The sequence below is a fragment of the Neofelis nebulosa genome, chromosome 6, assembly GCF_028018385.1.
Source record: "Neofelis nebulosa isolate mNeoNeb1 chromosome 6, mNeoNeb1.pri, whole genome shotgun sequence".
In the NCBI taxonomy this organism is placed as follows: Eukaryota; Metazoa; Chordata; class Mammalia; order Carnivora; family Felidae; genus Neofelis; species Neofelis nebulosa.
Genome location: NC_080787.1, coordinates 6331045 through 6351155, shown reverse-complemented (window position 1 = coordinate 6351155; position 20111 = coordinate 6331045). Strand labels below are relative to the sequence as shown.

Sequence of the window (20111 nt, the reverse complement as noted above, 5' to 3'; positions counted from 1 at the left end):
CAGCAATGACCATGTGCTGGTTTTGGGGAGCTTCTGGGCCGAATGGAGAGTAAACTCTGTAGGTCTCACATAATCTGTCATAGAAGTCAGCTGGACTCTCTTCTGGCTTTTGTAGGACCTCGGGTACTTTCGCCATGCGGGTGGGCTTTCTGGCCCCTGCTTTTACCCCTTGGAGGAAGGTGAGTTGGTATCTCTGTCACTGAGCCCTTCCCTCTTCCATGTCGGGGTCCCGGCGGAGCTCCTCTTCGGGCACAGCCTCCCGTGCCCAAGCCTCAACATCTAGTTGTCCACCGGGTGCCTGGGTCTGGAGCCATTTTCCGGCTTCAATGACAATTCGTGGGCGCTCTTTCATGTGGAAAAGGGTGAGCAGAAGCTGCTTACTGTCGACCCAGGCAGGACGGGGGGTCTGGACCAGGGACTCTAGGAGTTCTGTCCTCGCCTGTGGCCTCTCAGATCGGGCGGGTGTGGTGTTTGCAGTTGATGAGGTCAGTAGTGAACGGTCGGTAGCAGAAAACCGATCCTCCCTCTTTTGGGGTCTTAACGGGACCTATATTCTCTGTGGACCCCTTGTTTCCCATAACAGCAACTGCATTGCCGTTGGGGGTCCTGGACCTTGAGCCACAGACCCAAGCACCGGTTCGGGTGACCCTGGGAAGGGTGGGCTAGCCGCTGGTGGAGGCGAAACCGATGGAGGTGGACTGTTGGGCAGGTGAGGTTCCTCTCTCTTGAGTGGTGGGGCATAGAGGGCATATGGTGGTGGAAATGGAAGGGCTTCTGAATTTTCTGGGAGGATGGGGGGCGTTTTTTCCTGCTGTGAGGTCTTCTTCTCGGCCTGTGCCACCAAGACCCTACATTGTCCCTTACTATTAATGCAGAACCGGACCCAAGGAGGCTGGACTTGGGCTGTTTCCAGCCACTGATCAATGTATGGGAATTGATCCGAGGGGCCAGGGTCTCCAGTAACTACTTTATAAACAGCTCAGACCGTGGGGACATCTAGGGTGCCCTCAGAGGCCAGCCTGCACCGAACGTGGGCCATCCTAATTCACAGACCGTGCAGAATTTCCCAGGGATCAGTCCTATCCCATAGTCTCCCGAGAACGCCTTGTTGATCATGCAGTCCAGTATAGTCGGCTTTGAGGAGCCCGCTCCCATGATGGTCTCCGGGGAGGCGATCTGGACCCTCCCAGGTACAGTGTCACAAGACGGGAGGATCCTGTCCCTTTGTCCGCCTGGCTGCTCCCCTCGCTGGGATTTGGGTGCCTCTTAGCTTTGGCAGGTCAGTATCTTGGATCAGGTGTGTCGGGAGGGACAGCGTCCCCTGGGCCCTGATGCTGCCTTCAGCCGGAGGAAATGGAAAGAGGTCTCCAGGGAACCGCGGGTTAGGACTCATTCAGTCTCTGTGGCCAGCGCGGGGGGAAATGTTTAAAGCGTTGAGAGAGAAAACTACCGGGGATTCCGTACGCAGTGAAACTATCCTCCGGAGTGAAGAAGGGATTTCTCCCGCAAGCAGAAGTAGAAGGAATCCCGTGTCACAGACGGGCCTTGCGAGACATGTTAAAAAGAAGTAAGGCAGAGAGAAGGCGAACGAGTAGGTGAGGAAACTGAAATCGAGGTAGACTGAGGGAGGCTGCGTTCCGGTGCCCGGTGGGCACCCTCTGGGGCTCTGGAGGCTTGGGTGGGGGTGGGGGCAGGGAGAGGTCCAGTGACCGCGTGGGCCTCAGGGAACGGGGCTGGGGAGGAAGACCAGAGGCTTCCTCCCTAGAGGCTAAGGGCCCAGACTCCACATCTTGTGGGCCCGGTCCTGTGCTGGGGGCACGGATCTGTTTTGCCGGGATCCACGTCGTGCGCATCAATCGGTCACCTTCCTCCTCTGCAGCGTCTTCCTAACCTCGGTCTAGCTGCCCAGTGGCTCAGCCTGCCTCCGAGAGAAGGAAAGACTCCGATGCAGTGGCTGGAATGAAGGCTGGCGGAACAGGCCGCTGTGGCGTAAGGATTGTTTTGAGCGGAAGGCAGTGGAGAAGCCGCAGATACAAGAGGCTCTCTGCACGCCCCCCCCCCCCCCGCCCCGCTCTCCCCCTCCCCTCCCCTCCCCCGTCTACCCCCATGTGCCTAAAAGCCGGGCGGAAGTTTACAAAGTTGTCCGTCTTCCCCTCCGTGCTGGGAAACACAAAAGGTGTCGACCCTTGTCAGGGAGAAGGCACGGACAGAGCTGTGTCCCAAACGTCCGCTGGCTTACCGTGCGCGACCCGGTCACCTCCCCTGCCGCCCCTCCCCCCCCCCCCCAACTCTTTTCTCGCGTCTTCAGCGGCGGGTGGGATTGGGATTTGGGCGGAGCTCCTCGTCCTGCGGGTACGCGTGAGGCGTGCACGTTAGTAAACGATTTCTTTCGCGCTGCTGTTGTTACTGAGTTACTGAGACCGGAGGGCCGGAGAGAGAATTACTTGTCCTCCCCGACAAGGGTGATGGCCCCCACGCCCTGCGCGTCCCGGAGCCGGGAAAGCAGTTTCCGAGAGGCCGGCGCGGGATCTGGTGCCACACGCAGCGCGAGGACAGCCGCGCAGGGGCCGCGGGAACCGGGCGCAGGGGACACCTGTTGCGGCCACCACCGCGCAAGCCGGCAGGAGCCGGGCGCAGGGACAGCGGCCACCACCGCGCGGGCAGCGGGAGCGGGGCGCAGGGCGCAGGGCGCAGGGGGGGTACCCGGCTCACCCGGTTGCCAGGCGAAGGGGCGGCGCGCGGGCGGGGCGGTCAGCCCGGCGTCTGTGTGCCTTCCTCCCCCCGCCAGCGGGCGGCCGAGCCCAGAGCAGCTCCCGGGTGCGCGTCCGCGCTCCCGCTGCCGAGCGAGCCGCTCGGGCCGCCGCGCCACCTGCTTCCCGGAGAAGGCGGCCCGGCAGCGACCGAGGCGGGAGCGGGGGGGGGGGGGGGGTGGGTGGGAGGTGGGGAGGGACAGGGGCGGGAGAGGCGAGGGGCAGCCCGGCGAAGGGACTGCTCCTTCACGCGATAAAACATAAGAGCCGGGCCGTCTCCCGCGGAGCAGAGTGGCGCAGCGGAAGCGTGCTGGGCCCATAACCCAGAGGTCGATGGATCGAAACCATCCTCTGCTAACCGGACCTTTTGGTGGAAAATGTGCATTCGGGCTCATAGTAGTCACCTCTGACATAGGACCTGATTTCTAGAAACATGTGGTATGTTCATCCTTTCTCCTTCAAATGATAGCATGACTCTCTCATGGCTCGTTTCAGAGTAGAGGCAAATCTTACTCGAGGAGGGAGAAGGGGAAGGTGACAGGTGCCGAGCTTCCTTCCGGCAGGCGGTCAGCGCACCTTGAGGGCGCATGTGACCGTTGTCGTGCAGTTTTCTTACGCCTCAAGGACAAGCATTACTTACTTTTGCCCAGGCCGCTGGTTACTGCAAACCTGCCTTTTTACTTGAGTGGGGTTTTCCGCTTCTTTCACTCGCGTGTCTATTCCTGCGCACGATTTTATGACACTCATTTCGAGTCCATCGTAATGGGCTGCAAATTCTTCTCTGAAGCACTGTTATGTGCCGGCACCGGGAAGGTGTCTTTTATAGCCTCTCCTTGTCCATACGTGCTCAAACTAGATTCACGGGAACGTTAGGAGAAACACAAGAAGCAAAGTTAGATGTGAAATGGTAGAAAACACTGGAATCCACTAGCATAAAACATTCCAAATGGACACCAAATTCCATGGACAAACGAGGAAGCAAAAGAGTCCTTCTGACACATTTGCAGAAGACAAATTTTACAAAGAAAATTGCTAATCGAAATCCTTTTTAATGTGTGCCCGGGTTGTGACGAGGGGACAGAGACTCTTCTGAACAGCGGGACCCCCACAGGGCAAGACAGCCGAAGGGAAAGTTCGAGTAATCATGTTCATACAGGAGTTTAGTGGTGAAGACGTTCCTGTTGGGCAAGACCAGTCCTCTTTGACGTATTCTGCTTCTTTGGCCCCTAAAAGCATTTTCACCTTAAATGTCCAGCCAGAGTGAGGAACACGTACACACGCAGTATTAGTCACAGATGGCCAGGGAAGCTGGTGATGTAAAAGGGTAGAACTGGGCGTAAAGGAATATGGAAGAACGTTTCTCTGACTGTACTTTCTGGTAAGCCTTTACCTTTCGAAAGCTACATTTGTGAAGGTTCTACAGGTTCAAAAATTAATATGAAATCAACAAGAATGGGAAGGGGAGGGATGAAAAACCAAAACTGAAAGCCAATGAGCTGAATTTTTTTTTTTTAATATTTTTAATGTTTACTTATTTTTGAGAGAGAGAGAGAGGCAAAGAGAGAGGGAGACACAGAATGTGAAGAGGCTCCAGGCTCTGAGCCGACAGCAACAGAGCCCCACGCGGGGCTCGCACCCACGAACGGGGAGATCGTGACCTGAGCTGCAGTCGATGCCTAACGACTGAGCCCCCCGGGCGACCCCGGAAGACTCTTGTTTAAAATAGAATATTTGACACTGTGATGCGGCCTCAGCTGCTGCCGCTGCCTCGGCACCTCGTGCTGGTCTCCTGGCGCCAGCTGTGGAGAAATCCTTTCCTCCCCACGCTCCTCATTTTCCTTCCCCCCATCCCGCCCCGCCTCAGCTCTGCACCTGCCGCTCACACCGCTGCCCGCCGCTCACACCTGTGCCCAACGCTCACACCTGCGCCCACCACTCGCACCTGCGCCCCCTCCCCCGCTCACACCTGCGCCCCCTTCACACCTGTGCTCTCCACTCTCGTCTCCACCCACCGCTCACACCTGCGCCCCTCCCCCCGCTCACACCTGTGCCCACCTCTCTCACCTGCGCCTGCTGCTCATACCTCCGCCTGGGCGTCACGGTTCTTCCCGAGGCTTCTTCCGCTGCCTTGATCCGGGCTTCGGCTTCGCTGCTCCCAGGTTTCCTCGGCACCCCAATTGCCCCCATCGGACCCGCACATAGTCTGCTCCTTTAACAGCATCCTCCCTCCCGCCCGCCAGCAAGCTCCCAGCGCGGGACCGTCCTGCCGCCTTGCGCTCCGTGGGGTCCCCGCCGCCGTCCAGCGCAGCGTCCAGGTCAGCTCGTGCCCGGAGCAGGAGCCGCAGCGCACCCTGTCCCCATCCTCACCGGAGCCGGGTGGCTCACCCCCCTTGTGTCCCAAATCTGCTGTGTGTCTTCCCGAATGTCTCCTTGATCCCACCCCCATCCCATCTGACCCCCAACGTCCTTGCTCCTGAGGGCTGGGCTGTGATTAAAGGCAGACGAGGTCCTGGTTTGCGTGGCCGCGACCGAGTTCACCTGCAGAAAAGGTCCAGCTCGCTGCACTCCCGGCGCTTGGCCTCATCCGCGCTCGTCTTCCCGGACTCAGTGATACATTTTCGGCGGACGCTGTGGGGCCCCCCGCCCTCGGCTGCCGTGGTCGCACCTTGAACGAGTCCCTGTTTGTGGAAACGGGCCGAGCGTTTTGGGAGCTCAGCCGCAGGAAGCAAGGCTGCGCGCTGAACTTGCTGGAGGTTCTCCGGCCCTTCCGGCCCCGGGCTCCGCTTCCGATGCCTCCAGCTCAGAGTGAACCTTCCCGGATTCCCCACGTAAATCCTTTGATTCACGCGAATTACACCCACCCTCGTGTGATTCCAGGATGTCGAGCTGCCACCCAGTTTGTAAGTCTCTTGCTGCTACCGGGCGAGGTAAGTGCGGTCCTGCTGAAGGACAGGGCGCTGTCAGACCGTCGATGCAGTTTTCCAGGCATCTCAGAAAGAGCGCAGACAACGCTCTGGTTTATTTTGCAAGTAGCCAGAGAACGGTGGGGGAAATCAGAAGAAGGAACAGGGAATAGTGGAGTAGAGAAAAACAGGGTCAGACTGTCCTTGGGGTGCAGATCGTGTCCCCAGAGACGGAGCCCTGGGCCCGATTCGTGCAGACTGTGAGCTGTATCATTCCAGACACCCTCAGACAAATGCTCCAGACTTTGGCGACCGCCGTCGTTACTTTCTGCATCCCTTCAAAGCCTGCCAGGCTCGCCAAGGAGACCCTGTTGTGTTCAAGAGCACCGGTGTCTTTGCCCTGAGGTAGGTAATGAGGCAGAGACCCACAGGACTTGGGACCCAGCTCCCGAGGCTTCTCTCCAGGCTGATGAGCTCATGTCTATGTTCACCAGAAGCGACTTAGCCCTCAGCTCTTTACCAGAAGGTGGAAATTAAAAATGAAACATTATTGGAATATCCAGCACCCCTCCCCTTTATCTTCCTATTCCTCTGTACCTGGAAATTTCAATAACCTAAGGGAAGAATGCTCTAAGGGAATTAAAATGTATTAAAAGAAACTCTAAGCAGAAAATTGTTAGCATTGTCAGAAGTATACAGAGAGGGAAATAGATACATTTAAAAATGGATACAAGGCAGTTAACATACAACAAAGCTAATATTTCCATCCAGAGAGTGAAGGCAATTTTAAAACAAATTGTGATGGTGTAACTAACTTGACCTATGGAAGAAAACAAAGATGGACATTTACTGTCAACCATGTTAAAAATCAAGTTCCAGATAGACTCGTGACTTAGATACAAAATATAAATTAATAAAATACGTAGTTGTAATTAATAAGACAACTGAGAAAAAATTTTACTTGGAAACTATTGGATATTTAAACGAGGAAGGTTTAAAACAATACTCTTCAATAAAAGTTTATGAAATCATGATAAAACACCTTAACTCAAATGTACACAAACAGAAGGGGAAATCCACCTGAAAATTAGCAATGAACCAGTCAGAAACGATGTAAAAGGGCTGCTTTGGTCTATGACTTCATTGTTTGAACCAAGAACAGTTTCAAGCAATTTTAATTCTGTATTTTTGTGCTTTCACACGTTTTCCAGCGCTCTTCTAAAATATTTCCTCATAAATTTAAATCACTCCCAAGAATGTAACTTGTAGCATATGGTAAACTTAAGAAAGAATCCAATCAATGATTGAATACTGTCCATTGGAAAGTAAAAGCTTTAACGATCTACATGCACTAGGATTTTCTAAAAATATACTTGGTGAAATAAGTAAGACAGAGAAAGACAAATACCTTATGATCTCATTTATATGTGAGATCTAAAACAAACCTGAAACTAATATGATGTTATATATTATTTATACCTCAATTAAAAAAATATGGCATACTTTTAAGAGTTGAAAGTGCTCATGAATTCTCTTTTAAAAATATTTCTGCTCTATATCTGCCACAGAATTTTATCCCAGTATATTGCATTTTTACGCTTAAAGGCTGTGATTAGTGACCCAATTATCCTAGTCTAAAACAAAATCATATAAAAATTGAGGTATGATTTTTAGTTATTTCAGGTGTGTAAGTCTCTCTACTTTAAATGTTTTTCTTCCTGTTTGAGCAGCCATTAAACGTAATAGCAGGCAACAAAACATTAAACATAGTTTTTCATAAGTACAGGATATGAAAAATATCATACTGGAACTTAATGAAAGTGATGGGACTTCCCTTCCCTCTCCTCCCCCCTCCCCCTTACAGTCACGTGTCTGCGGATGAAATGGAATGGAACGGAGCGGAATAGAAACGGTTTGGAAAAGATAGTAAAACGACCAGTAGTTTATAGAAGGGTGGGGATCAAATTGAAAAGGAAGCCCTAAGGTCCCACCGAGATTTGAACTCGGATCGCTGGATTCAGAGTCCAGAGTGCTGACCATTACACCATGGGGCCCACCTAGCCACCTTGCCCCCTAATTTGGTGACATAGTTCTTCTTGCCCAAGTCCCCTGATCTATAAGCACAGGTGACTTTTCTTCCTCCGGAATGGAGTCGTGGACGGTCACCTGTCGCACACCTCCTACCCCAGGGTCTTACTGGAAAACACCAGCTTCCAAACGTCACGAACCCTCTCCCCCTTTTACCTGCGTATTCCCCCCAAGCGGTTCCGGAACGCGGTGCTCCGGGCCCCTAAATAGGAGCACAGGTGGGGTCGTGACCCGGGCCGAACCGTCACCGAGGTTCCGGTTTTGTGACAGGTGTTTGTATTGTTACCTCACGTGAGGCTCACACGCGCCCTGGGAGGTGGGGACACCTGAGGCCGAGGCCTGCGGTCCTTCACTCCGCTTGCTTATCAAGGCTGATTTCCTTCTGCGGGCCCTGCACCTGCGCGGGGGACCGGGGACAGGACTGGAGGAGGGTCCCTGCAGCCCTGGGGCACCTGTGTGTGTGGGTGGGGGCGGGGGGACCGGTGACGGGGAGGGAGGAGGGTCCCTGCGGCACCTCTTTGGGGGTGGACTGGGGACGGGGAGGGAGGAGGGTCCTTGCGACCCTGAAGCACCTGTGTGTGTGGGGTCCGGTGGCGGGAGGGAGGTCCCTGCGGCTCCGGCACCAGCCCCGCGCCCTCCAGTCCTCTCCCCGACGGAAAGCGGGTGTGGGAGGCCACCGAACGCACGCGACTCGGGGAATGCGTGTCGTGGGGCGCGCCCTGGACATAGCGGAGTAGCGTACGGACCTGGCACCTGCTGGAGCGACACGGGGGCCTCCAGCCCGCCGCCGCCCTTTCGTTGGCTGCGTGCGCGCTCTGGGTGCTTTCCCAGGATCCGGAGCCTGTGGGCGCGGGACAGCCGGGCCGGGCTGCCCCCCGGGATTTCAGGATCCGGAGCCCGTGGGCGCAGAGCCTCCGGGCCGGGCCGCCTCCCCAGATTAAAGGCTTCTGCGGCGAAGCGCTGCGAGGACGGCGCGCCCCCTGGTGGACACGGACGGCAAAGCGCAACAAAGCGCCGCGAAACCAGGCCGCCCCCAACACCCCAACCCCGGAGGACCGAACCCCGCAACGCGCCGCTCTCCCTGTAAACACCGGGCTTCTTGCGGGGTCCCCTTGCAGAGCGAGGTTTTCAGGGTGGCTCTTTCTGGAAAGCGGGGCTGGGAATTTTCCTGAAGCCTAGAACAGGTGCAGGTCGTATTCACGCAGAGTGGGTAGGAACTCCTCGGGACGGAGGGTGCAAATCCTCCTCGGGTCCTTCAATCCGCCAAGACCTGGCGAAGATGAGGAAAAGGTCCTGACAAAGAACACCTTTAACCCTGCGCCGGGAAAGCCCCGACGTTTCTCATTCCTCCACGAAGGCAGCCAGAGGTGAACACACTAGTTCAATCACAGTTTCCGACGCCAAAGGAAAAAAAAGAATCCCAATGACCTTGACCTTGGGAGGTTCAGGGAGGGCCCCTGACTTGAGCAGCAGCGGCTCCCCGTTTATCAGCACGTCTGTGCTCTTGCTGGGCGCCTCCTGGGGGGGGGGGGGGTTCCCTCCGCCCGCAGGTGAGCCGGCTGAGAGCCCTGGTGTGACCTGAGCGGGCGCCCAGCAAGGGCACCGTCCAGGAGCCTATGTCTCCGTCCTGCGCCCTCGGAGACGAGATCGGAGCACCCTCAGCCCAAGTCCGCTTCCTGTGCCCACTCCGAAGTCTTCAGCGAACGCACGATTAGTGCGCTCCGGAGGCGGGCCTCGGGAGCTGGGCAGGAATGCAGGGAAAGGGGCCTTTCTTCCCTGAAGTGAGTTCTTGCCCAAAACAGGCGAAATACGGTGGTCCGACCCCCTCCTCCTCCCTTTAGCCACTGAGTGGCCTCATTAAGACCACTCGTTGTGGATATTCATCTCCAGGGAGACTTCTGCTCCGGTCTGGGGGCAAATCTCGTTCTTAGCGGGTGTAGACTCGGGATCATGGAAGGAAAAGGAGTGAGAAGGAACCAGGTATGGGTTCTGGGATGGGTGAGTCAGTCCGGGTGCACGGCCACGACCAGGGCCCGTGGGACCCAGACCTGAAAGGTGAGCGGGCGTCAGGACTGACCCCTCCCCCTCGCGCAGGAGGGAGGGTTTCTTGCACGAGGAATTGAAACCCGAGGCGGGATGAGAAGGGGAACACGGAGGAGGCACTGACGCCCGGGGCCAGGGAGCCAGCGGCGGCCCCAGGGAGAAGGGCTGCAGGGTGCAAGTTGGTTTTTGAACACGAGGGCAGAGGGGGAGGGCGAAGACATTGAGTGGGTAGAAAACGAGAAGAGACGGGGGAAGAACGGAAAGAACAGAAATACTTTTACCCCGGCTGGTGACTAGAAGCTGACGCGACACCCCGCGAGGGGCAGGAACAGTGACAGACGGACGAGGCAGGAGACGCGGGCAGGTTAGGGCCGCGATCGTGCTGCGGCGAGAATTCTGCAAGCGACCAGCACGGGCGTCCACGCAGCACGACTCACGTGCAAGAAGGAATCTCGGAAGCGTGCAGCTCGCCGAGGGGAGGGGGTGGGGCGAGGGGGCCTGCAAGGGCTGGGGGCCGCGGGAAGCTCCGAGGGGTCGAGGGGGGCCGCAAAGGCTGGGGGCCACGGGCAGGGGACCGTTCGCTCTGCGGGCCTGGGCTTGGTGAGAGCGTCCGATGGAGGAGGCCAAGCGCGGGGAGGGCGGACCCGCTCAGACCGGGTATTGATCACTTCTCAGCTCAGATCCCTTTTCCAGTCTCACAGTAATCTGGCCATTCCTCGTAAAACGGAAGTCCTTCTGTGTGCACTACCTCCTCTGTAGGAATCCAGCCAAGGGCACACGTGGGGGACACGAGTCTCGCCCCCCCCCCCCCCAATCTGGATCTGGGAGCAGTTTACAGGATTGGAGACTGCTTCTTCTTGTGCGCGTTTCTCCGCGGGGTCTCGCTGGCGCGGGCGGGCTCTGGCTTCCGGTAATATTATTGGTCGTTAGGGCTTCGTATGGGCTGCCTTACAGGGGGAGAGGGTCGTTTTAAGAGAGATCACGGGAAGAAAAATAGAAAAAAAAAAAAAAAAAAATTGGCAAAGAGAAGCCCGGAAGGTCCCACCGAGATTTGAACTCGGATCGCTGGATTCAAAGTCCAGAGTGCTAACCATTACACCATGGGGCCGGCGGGTGCCGTTGCTTAGCAGGTATCCCTTGTGATAAATATTCATCACTGAGGCGCTGCATCCTAATCCCCAGATTTTCATTTTTTTCCTCCCCTCCCCCCCCAGTAAAGCTGTATCGCCCCCTGCAGGCGCATTTTGGAAATGTGGGAGTGCTTTGGCTGTCTCCATGGCTGGGGGCACGAATGGCTGTTACAGGTCAAGACCCACCGGAGAGGCCGAAGGCCTGACCTACTCAGGACAGTCTTCTACAAAGACTGGTCCTTAGGACTGCGCGGCTTTGGTGGCACCACCTTCTATGCCTTTCATCCGGTTTTCAGGCACCTTTTTAAACTGAAATTCCTGCTCCCACCTTTGCACCCGTCTGTCCATAGTGAATCGTCTCGTGGACATCTGGCAGGACGCTGTCGGACTTCGTTAGTGTTTTGAGGTTAATTCTGACGTGGGAAGTCACAGTTTCTGGTCGGGGGTGTTGGGAGACGCACGGTTGGAATCCTAAGTCACCACAGGAGAAGTCTGACCGCTGTGAGGCCGCCGTACTGTTAAGTGGCCCGGGCCCCGTGTCAGTGGTCTGGCCCACAGTGTCAACGCACAGGCGTGGGGATGAAGATGCCGTCAGGTGATTGTCGCCCTCCGCAGCTATGCCGAGAGTCACCCCAAGTCGGTGAACTTCCACCTGAGCTCCAGACATCTTGGGGCACATCCTGACCACAGAATCCACGAATATAACGAAATGTTTCTTATGGTACCAGATTTTGGGCTGGCTTCTTATGCAGTAACGGTAACCAGAAAAACTTCTAGAAACAGGAATTTTCCCTGTCTACTCCCTCAGTATTGCCTGGTAGGATTGTCCTCAATTTGTCGTCACCGTAAGTAATATGTTAATGAACATCAGCATTCGTGTCTTCTTATGGGCCTATTTAAGAACTTGCGATAGGCCTCCCAACATGATGATTGTTTACAAAATTGTTGGCCCTGGGGTCTGCAAGAGTGGGATGGAATTTGAAAAGTTAAAAATGAAGTAGATGATTAAGGCTAAGAAGAACCCCCCCCCCCTCCCAAAGATGCCCTCTAAGGGCCATGTATTGTTATATGAAGCGAAAAAAGACATTTGTGGGTCATCACTCACGCAGTGTCGTTCCAGAGTCTGCCTGGTGCTGGGGGTATGGTGGAGAACGGGATTCCTCTGTTAGAAGTCACCTCTTTAGGGAGAGTTTTACAAGAATACCCTTCGCTGCCCTGGATCCAGATCCTAGCGCACGTGAGGCCAGCGGCTCTCATTTTGCGGCGCTAATTTTCAACAGCTGCCTAGAGAACCTTCGGGTTTGTGAGGTTCTATGCAGGAAGTAAGTTGCACTATGAGGAAGAGGCAGACGTGGCCGCCAAAGTGTGGTCCCAGAGCAGCAATTATCAGCATCACCTGGAACTTGTTAAAAATGCAAATGTTGGGCCTGGTGGTCACAGGCCCACTGAATCGGAAACTCTGGGGGTGGGGCTCAGCAATCTGTGTTTGAACAAGTCTTCCAGGAGATTCTGATGCACCTGAAGTGTAAGAACCACTGTGTCTGAGGGTCTCGAACATGTTTGGCCTCAGTGTATACAGAACGTTTCTCACTGGTCACCTATTAACCATTGGCTGTCAGCCTTGCTGTGCTGTGTAAATACCTAGCACCAAACCCCATCCCCAGAGACTCTGATTTAATTGGTTTGGGGAGGGGTAAAATGCTCCCAGGTCATTCTAAGCCTGGACAGGGTTGAGGGCTCCGGCCTCTGGCCCCTACCTGAGAGAAGCCCTCCCTCTTCTACTCACACTTTCCACGCCTCTCACACTCCCCTTCCTCCCACCTTAGACTTCGGAAGAATGCATCATTCGGTAGCCTGCTTTCTTAGAAAACATAAGTTACTCAAGGGGAGGAGGCGTGGTCTGAGGTTTGAGTGGGAACTTCTTTCTGCGGCCACTCGGGGACACAGTCACTAGTCGGCCGGCCTAGGTCTGCTCTTTCACTGTCTTATCTCTTGTCAACGTGAGCTGCGGCAGACTGAAGTGTAAGTTCTTGTAGGAAAATGTGAGGTTAAAGGAAACCGATTTAGAAAAAAACTTGCACAAAAGAAGATGGGGACTGTTTCTATACTAAACACCAAAAAATAAAAACCGAAGAATTCTCTTCCTCCTGGCAATGGCCAATTAGAAAGAAGGACCTCCTGGATGGTAGAAGACAAGGCCCACTTCTCTCGTATGAAATAAAACCCTCTTCAACTTCTTTTCTATTTCTTCATGTAGAATATAAAGTCAAGCCTGCCCAGTGAGGCCCTTTCTGCACACCGTACTGCGTCCCATATGGAGTTCTGTGCCAGTGTTCAAAGCTGCTACCCAGCAGTTTGTTTGCAGGTGATAAACACAGAGGAGTGTCATTAGATTTGTAAGGGGGTCTCCTAGGACCTCGGAACACAAGACATTGTTGCACAGCCTTCCAGCATTTATCTCCAAAGCGGGCACTTCTCATCCATTGGCTTCTTTGATCATAGGCTACAGAGGCAACAATGTTGTATATGAAATCTTTCCTTTAAGCCGGTCATAAATTCTTCTGAGCTTCTTCTACTAGTTCCAAAATAGTGATACTTTCTTTTTCTCCTTCATGCTCATGGAGCAAAGAGATCCTATGAATGCTGGACTAATTTAATAAGTAATTTGAGAGTCTGCTTCACTTAAATAACCATCCAGTTATATTGGCGTGTAGAATTTTGCATATTTCAGAATCTTACTTGATAAGCTCTTCACAATTCATATTAGTTGCTTTATCCCGAAGGCCTGCCATTTTCAGAAGCCTGCACAGAGTACAGAATGAAGCCTTTGGTATAACATTCCATCAGACTAATGGCTCGGGCCCATGGACTGCTCCCTTCTGCCTCCCCTTGTAGACTTTAGTCCCACCAACGATTACTGATTCCTTGAATGTGATACCCACTTTCCTACTTCTTCTGCCTAGAGTGTTGTTTTGTATGATCCCCACCCCTACCGGTAATATCACCTGTCCTGTGCTCCTTGGGTTTTCCATACACATCTCTGCCAAGGCATTTATTATGTGTGTTTTATCTGTATTTGAGCAGGGGGATTCTTAGATTTATTTATTTGTTCGTTCATTCATTCATTTATGGGCAGTGCATGCCTGATTTAAAATTCGAAGAGCATAAAAGGGTTACAGTTGAAAAGATCCTCCCTGAATCGTTGGCAGTTTATCTAGTATCCTTCTAGAGGCATTTTACAATCATACAAACATACGTATACAAAATTCTCTGCACACTATCCTGTGCCTTACTTTTTGCACTAGCCAGTAATGGAGACCATCACATATCGATACCTGGAGAAGCCTAATAGTACCCAGTGGTTACAAATGTGGATTCTGAAGCTAGATTCTTCAAAAAGTATGTTTGCATTACTTATTGGCTGTGCAACCTCAGGCTGTTTACTCAACCTCTCTGAATCCCTACTTTATAATCTATAAAACAGGCATAGTAGTAATTTCACTCATAAGGTTATTATAAAGATTAAAGTGTGGAATTTATGTGAGGAATCTTTTAGGACCTCGTCTGGCACGTGGTAAGCAATACATATTAGCTACTGTTATTAAGAAAAAGAGCATTTTTGTTTTTACCATCAGAATAATGCACTGTAACTTATCGCTTTGTTTTTGATCACTCAGATTGGTTCTAGTCTCTTGTACTATAAACTGGGCTGCTGAAAAACTCTGTACATATATGTCATTTTGCACATCTTCACGAATAATACAATCCCGGAGGTGGTTTCTGGGTGTAAAAATAGATGCATTGTTTTGAAAGAGATTGTCAAATTTTCTTCCATGAAAGGATTACCAATTTTCAGGGCCCCCAGTGGTGACTGAGAATTAAGATCATGGAGTCTTACTCAGGAATTTCCATTTCTAACCCAATATACAATGACTGGCTTGTAGTGAGTATTAAAGGCAAAATAAAATGTTTAACTGGTTGGAAGGATTGGGAAATACAGTGGGGTTTTGGTGGCGGCAAGAAAGCATTTTAAAATCTGCTTTGGCAACTTTTTTCCCTAGCAAAGTCACAAGACTACTGGAAAGGAGGGGGACACAGAAGACTTTTATTTGTCACTTTGCGTTGGCCTACTACTACGGAGATTTCTTTCAGAAACTGGAAAGAGGAATAGATAAAAATTACTGAAGTTTCATTACTACCTTAATACAACAGGGTGGCGGGGGACCATAAGTAGCAACTGGCCGGGGTGCAATTGATTTACTGGCTTTCTGGTAGCAAAATGCTTTACTACTGCCATAACGTGTTTTCACCTTGGTTATTCCACGTGACTCTAACACAGACAAAGATACCGGCAAGAAGACAAAGGAACATTGAGTGACTAAGAGCTGCAACCTTCCTTTAGACCTCTCATTGTCATCTCCGAGTTATTCCCATTTTACAGAGGGAAGACGTGGAGATCTGTACCTTATGCAATTTGCTGCAAGACACAGCAAGAACTGGCCTGATGGGGCCAAGAGCCCAGCATGGTGCTAGGAACATAGTTAATGCCCAATAAATCTGAAGAAATGAGGGGTTACTGTAGAAGGATGATAAAAGCAAAGGCCTTCATTTACACTTTCCCTTCTCATCAGGGCAGGGATTATGCCCTAAAAGAGGCAGCCAATCCTACCAAAATCGAGGACTCAAATTTGGCAGCTTAAATTCCGTTCACGTTATTATTATTATTATTATTATTATTATTATTATTATTATTTTGGCTGTGTGGCCTTGGGTAAGTGACTTGTTTTGCTTTACTTGAGAAAGGGAGGTGACCGTGCCCACTTCACAGAGCTGTTCTGAGGAGTTAACATGCATGGAGCACTGTACCTGCCATGTTGGACGCCGTGCACCTGCTGGCGGTGTGTCCATCCTGCAGATCAGTACTCAGAGCCGTGCAAGGGGTGGAGCTGGAACGAGAGCCCGGAGTTTCCGCTCCTATCCAGGGAGCCCAAGAACTTCTCTGTACCTTGTGCCCACATGTGCAGAATGGCGAATAGCACGTGCAGGCCCACATTCACTGACTAATCTCCTTTTCTTGCTTTAAATATCTAAAGCTGAGCCCTTAGGGCTCTTTAGTCCCTGCGAGGGCACCACGAAGACTGCCTTACCTCCGCCCAAGACGACCTCGGAGACTCAACGTAAGCTTTAGCACTCACCTCCCCCTCCTCCACCTTTGGAACGAGGAAGTGGGATGAATTGTGAGGCTTTCCCGCCCGTGTTCCTCTAGTTTCCACTTGGTCCGCAGAGTTCAAGCAAAAGGCTGGCCTCACTCCACTCTCCTTTCCCTTCAGTGCTCCAGGTTGTGACTTTTGTCCTTGGGGTTTCCACTTATACGGCCACTATCAGGTGTAGACATGGCAAGCGCGGGAACGCACGGGGAAGGGTGGTGCTAAGCGCCACCACAACGCTGCAGTCACGTCCAGGGCACCACCAAGCCCGTCACCCGGTCAACATGGCAGCGTCGAACCCACCTCCAGCCTTCTGGACGAGAAGACCCGAAGAGTGCTTAAGGTGTCCCTGGAAAACGTGATCCGGGACGCTGTCACCTACCCAGAACAACACCCTTTTCCCTAGTAACAACAGTGCACCAGCTCTTCCTTAGCAAGTTTAAGTGGCTCTGAAAAGAGCCTTTGGGATTGGTTAAGAGAACGCTTACTTGGCAAGTCTACTTGGAGCTGGTGTACTTGGTGACAGCCTTGGTGCCCTCGGACACGGCGTGCTTGGCCAGCTCCCCGGGCAGCAGCAGGCGCACGGCCGTCTGGATCTCCCGGGACGTGATGGTCGAGCGCTTGTTGTAATGCGCCAGGCGCGACGCCTCGCCCGCGATGCGCTCGAAGATGTCGTTCACGAACGAGTTCATGATGCCCATGGCCTTGGACGAGATGCCGGTGTCGGGGTGCACCTGCTTCAGCACCTTGTACACGTACACCGAGTAGCTCTCTTTGCGGCTGCGCTTGCGCTTCTTGCCGTCCTTCTTCTGCGCCTTGGTCACCGCCTTCTTCGAGCCCTTCTTCGGGGCGGGGGCGGACTTGGCTGGCTCAGGCATGGCCGGGACGACACCGTACGCGCTCGGGAAAAACGAAACTCTAGGGCGGGTAAGACGCAACTTGTCCGGTTTATATAGAAACCCTTATGCAAATAAGGTGTAAGTTACAGTCCTGGGTCTGATTGGTGGCTAGTCAACATGACGTCAGTAGTTAGCTCTGCCCAATCACAACGCGACACTCCCAAAACTGCATTCTCGTTGGAGAAAATAAAGCCACAAGCTTAGCCAATGCAAAGCCTTCTTTTTCGCGCCCAATCAGGGCTATAAAAAGTGCTGGTTGTGTGCTCGTGTCGCCAAGTGCCTCCAGGGTGTTTAAGTGGTCATGTCTGGACGCGGGAAGCAGGGCGGCAAGGCTCGCGCCAAGGCCAAGACGCGCTCGTCGCGGGCCGGGCTGCAGTTCCCGGTGGGGCGCGTGCACCGCCTGCTCCGCAAGGGCAACTACGCCGAGCGGGTCGGGGCCGGCGCGCCGGTGTACCTGGCGGCCGTGCTGGAGTACCTGACGGCCGAGATCCTAGAGCTGGCGGGCAACGCGGCCCGCGACAACAAGAAGACGCGCATCATCCCGCGCCACCTGCAGCTGGCCATCCGCAACGACGAGGAGCTCAACAAGCTGCTGGGCCGCGTCACCATCGCGCAGGGCGGCGTCCTGCCCAACATCCAGGCCGTGCTGCTGCCCAAGAAGACCGAGAGCCACCACAAAGCCAAGTGAGAAGGAAGCTTGGAAACCACTGAAAAACAAAAGGCTCTTTTCAGAGCCACTTCTATTGTCCTAAAAAGGTGACACGACTTGTTTTCTAATCACGTTCTTTCGTTCAGGATGATTTAAGTGCAATTTCTAGTTGGGCTTTAGCTTCCTGTTCATACTTAAGAATTGGTATTGTAGTGGCCAAGGGCAGTCTGCCCCCAGGTTACCACATTGGCATATGACTCTGAACTAAATACACTTGGGAAACCTCCACTGTGTAAAGACACTCAGACTCCTCCTGTTTCTCTGAAAGCTGGATCACCAGAGATAGGAAGTCTAAAGACTCGGGAGCTGCAGTTTCTACTAGTCTGCTTTTCAGCTTGTTTCTTCCGTCCAGGACCTTAAACATGTTTTCTGTATTGTGCCAAATCCTCAGGTTTTTGTCTAAAAAGTAAAAACTTCCGCCTTGGTCATTGATTTGGGGTCCCAAACTTCAGTGGGCCTCTGCATGTAATAAAATGCACTTGTTATTCTAGTTCTTAAACCAGGTTAGGGGTGGGTACAATGAAGGGAGAAGAGTTTTCCCTTTCCTACAGTGTTTAGGATACTTTGCTAACAAGTTAACATTTGTGAACTAAATAGACTAATTTCAAAGTCATTTATTTGGATGTACAAGGACATTAAGTTGATTCAAGGTGACTACCTATGTCAGTATCTGGAAGTTTGTCGTAGGTGACAATTTTACTATCAAGGTAACTTTGGGCAGGATGCAGGAGTGGTTTCCATATATGGTACACAAAACCACTGGGGTGTCAGGAAGATGGTAATTTTGAATTACAAATTTGCCTTTAAAGAATAATTTGGTTTTAATGATCTGTTTACTAAAAGTATTCAAATGCAGTTTATAGTATTATAATTATTCATGTGTATATTCATGTATATGAGTATATACATCTATCACCACATGGCCAAATGTGTAGATGTCCAATATAGCGGTACAATCTTGGTTGTAACAAGGATGGCACTGAATGCTAAGAACTGCAGTCCAAGTTTTCATGATGGAGACCCAGTTTGAAAGAACAGAAACGCTTCCGAAAAGCCAAAGGCCCTTTTGAGAGTAGTGAGTTCAAAGATCCTGGTCCGTTGTCCATATTTCTACACAGGCAAAGCAAGATCCTTGTATACTAGTCCTTGGAAAAGACTGGAATATTTGTGCTACTTACTACTTTTGCAATCTCAAGAAATGGATGCACAAAGACTATTTTTTCTGTGGCCTCATTTATTAAATTGTAATGTACTTATACTTTCCACGAATTTTCGTTTCATATTCAGGTACTATACATTAAGGACACAACAATAAGACCCTGCCTGTCCAAAAGAAACTCATTCTAATGGGATAAAACACAAAAGTAAATAATCAAAACACAAGATAGGAAGAGAAATAAGCATAGGACTTTGGGAGGACTAAGACGGAAGGATAAGGAAGGAGAGGGAACATCTCATCTGAAGGTTGGAGGACACTGGGAATTAGAGGAAAGGGTGGGGATCTCAGCACAGAATGAGCAGCACCAGATTCATGGCTTGTGATATTTCAGGCAATGACACGAAGTTCGACCCTGGCCACAGAGCAGACTGCAAGAGACAGGAAGAAGCCAGAAGGGATCTGTAGGCCACTTGCTTGGTTTTAAAGACTTTTATATACTAATGACTCCCAAACCTTCCTTTGTATGTACTAATGACTCCCCAACCTTTATGTCCATCCCAGACTTACCTCCTGAGTTAAGACGTACATATTCACGTACATTCTGAAATTCTTGCAGATCTCTAGCAAAGTGAAAATGCACACCCCAGACTGATCAGACCATCCCTCCTCCTTCAGCGAGCCTTAGAAGACGGCATCACATTCGACACGTTAGCATGAGCCAAAATGATCTGGGGTCACTGAGCATGCATTTCTGCATGCCATTCCTATAGCAAAACTCAATTCCTCTTATGGGGTGATGAAAGCACACCTTGAAGGCCCGGAAAGAGCTGAGGTAGGTCACGAGATAATCAGTTTAGCACATGGAGTGGTTTCAGAGACTTGGAGTATCCATTTTAGACCCACAGATCTAAAAATGACCAGGTCCACACAACTAGAACTACTCACTGCCCCTGAATAAGTCTTCATATAATCAGAACGGAAAGACTAACGGAGAATTGTACTTTTTGCATACTCTGCCCAACCAGCAAGAGTATTGATCAGGGTGCACAGGGCCCTTAATAGCTGTTTCCCAGCCCAGGGGTAAGGAAAGCTTCACTTACACTCAATAACAATCTGTTTTGGATCAGCACAGCCTCGTGAGTGTGTGTGTGCGTGTGTGTGTAGGGAAGGGTAAATTGGGAGGGTGGGAGGGCACTGCTTTCCTCCAAATATACCTTCCCTTC

At 52.0% G+C, this 20111-nt stretch overlaps 3 protein-coding genes and 3 non-coding genes across 6 annotated transcripts; 2 read left to right on the top strand and 4 right to left on the bottom strand.

Annotated features, from left to right (window-relative positions):
- Positions 1–3035: 3035 nt before the first annotated feature.
- TRNAM-CAU (transfer RNA methionine (anticodon CAU)) lies at positions 3036–3107 on the top strand. The gene has a single exon. It is a non-coding gene; the product is annotated as a tRNA-Met (tRNA).
- A 4528-nt stretch (positions 3108–7635) lies between these two features.
- Positions 7636–7707, bottom strand: TRNAQ-CUG (transfer RNA glutamine (anticodon CUG)). The gene has a single exon. It is a non-coding gene; the product is annotated as a tRNA-Gln (tRNA).
- A 196-nt stretch (positions 7708–7903) lies between these two features.
- On the bottom strand, positions 7904–11593 carry LOC131515232 (uncharacterized). The gene is made up of 4 exons (XM_058735977.1): positions 11395–11593; positions 10222–10337; positions 8488–8916; positions 7904–8138 (listed from the first exon to the last, which is right to left on the bottom strand). Exons 1-4 carry the CDS (start codon positions 11591–11593, stop codon positions 8091–8093), a joined length of 792 nt encoding a protein of 263 aa, XP_058591960.1. The 3' UTR covers positions 7904–8090.
- On the bottom strand, positions 10821–10892 carry TRNAQ-UUG (transfer RNA glutamine (anticodon UUG)). The gene has a single exon. It is a non-coding gene; the product is annotated as a tRNA-Gln (tRNA).
- A 4060-nt stretch (positions 11594–15653) lies between the features above and the next one.
- LOC131513631 (histone H2B type 1-C/E/F/G/I) lies at positions 15654–17044 on the bottom strand. The gene has a single exon (XM_058732755.1). It carries the CDS (start codon positions 16997–16999, stop codon positions 16619–16621), a length of 381 nt encoding a protein of 126 aa, XP_058588738.1. The 5' UTR covers positions 17000–17044; the 3' UTR covers positions 15654–16618.
- A 267-nt stretch (positions 17045–17311) lies between these two features.
- Positions 17312–18210, top strand: LOC131513628 (histone H2A type 1-E-like). Its single transcript, XM_058732751.1, has one exon. The coding sequence runs from the start codon at positions 17322–17324 to the stop codon at positions 17706–17708; it is 387 nt and encodes a 128-aa protein (XP_058588734.1). The 5' UTR covers positions 17312–17321; the 3' UTR covers positions 17709–18210.
- Positions 18211–20111: the final 1901 nt, after the last annotated feature.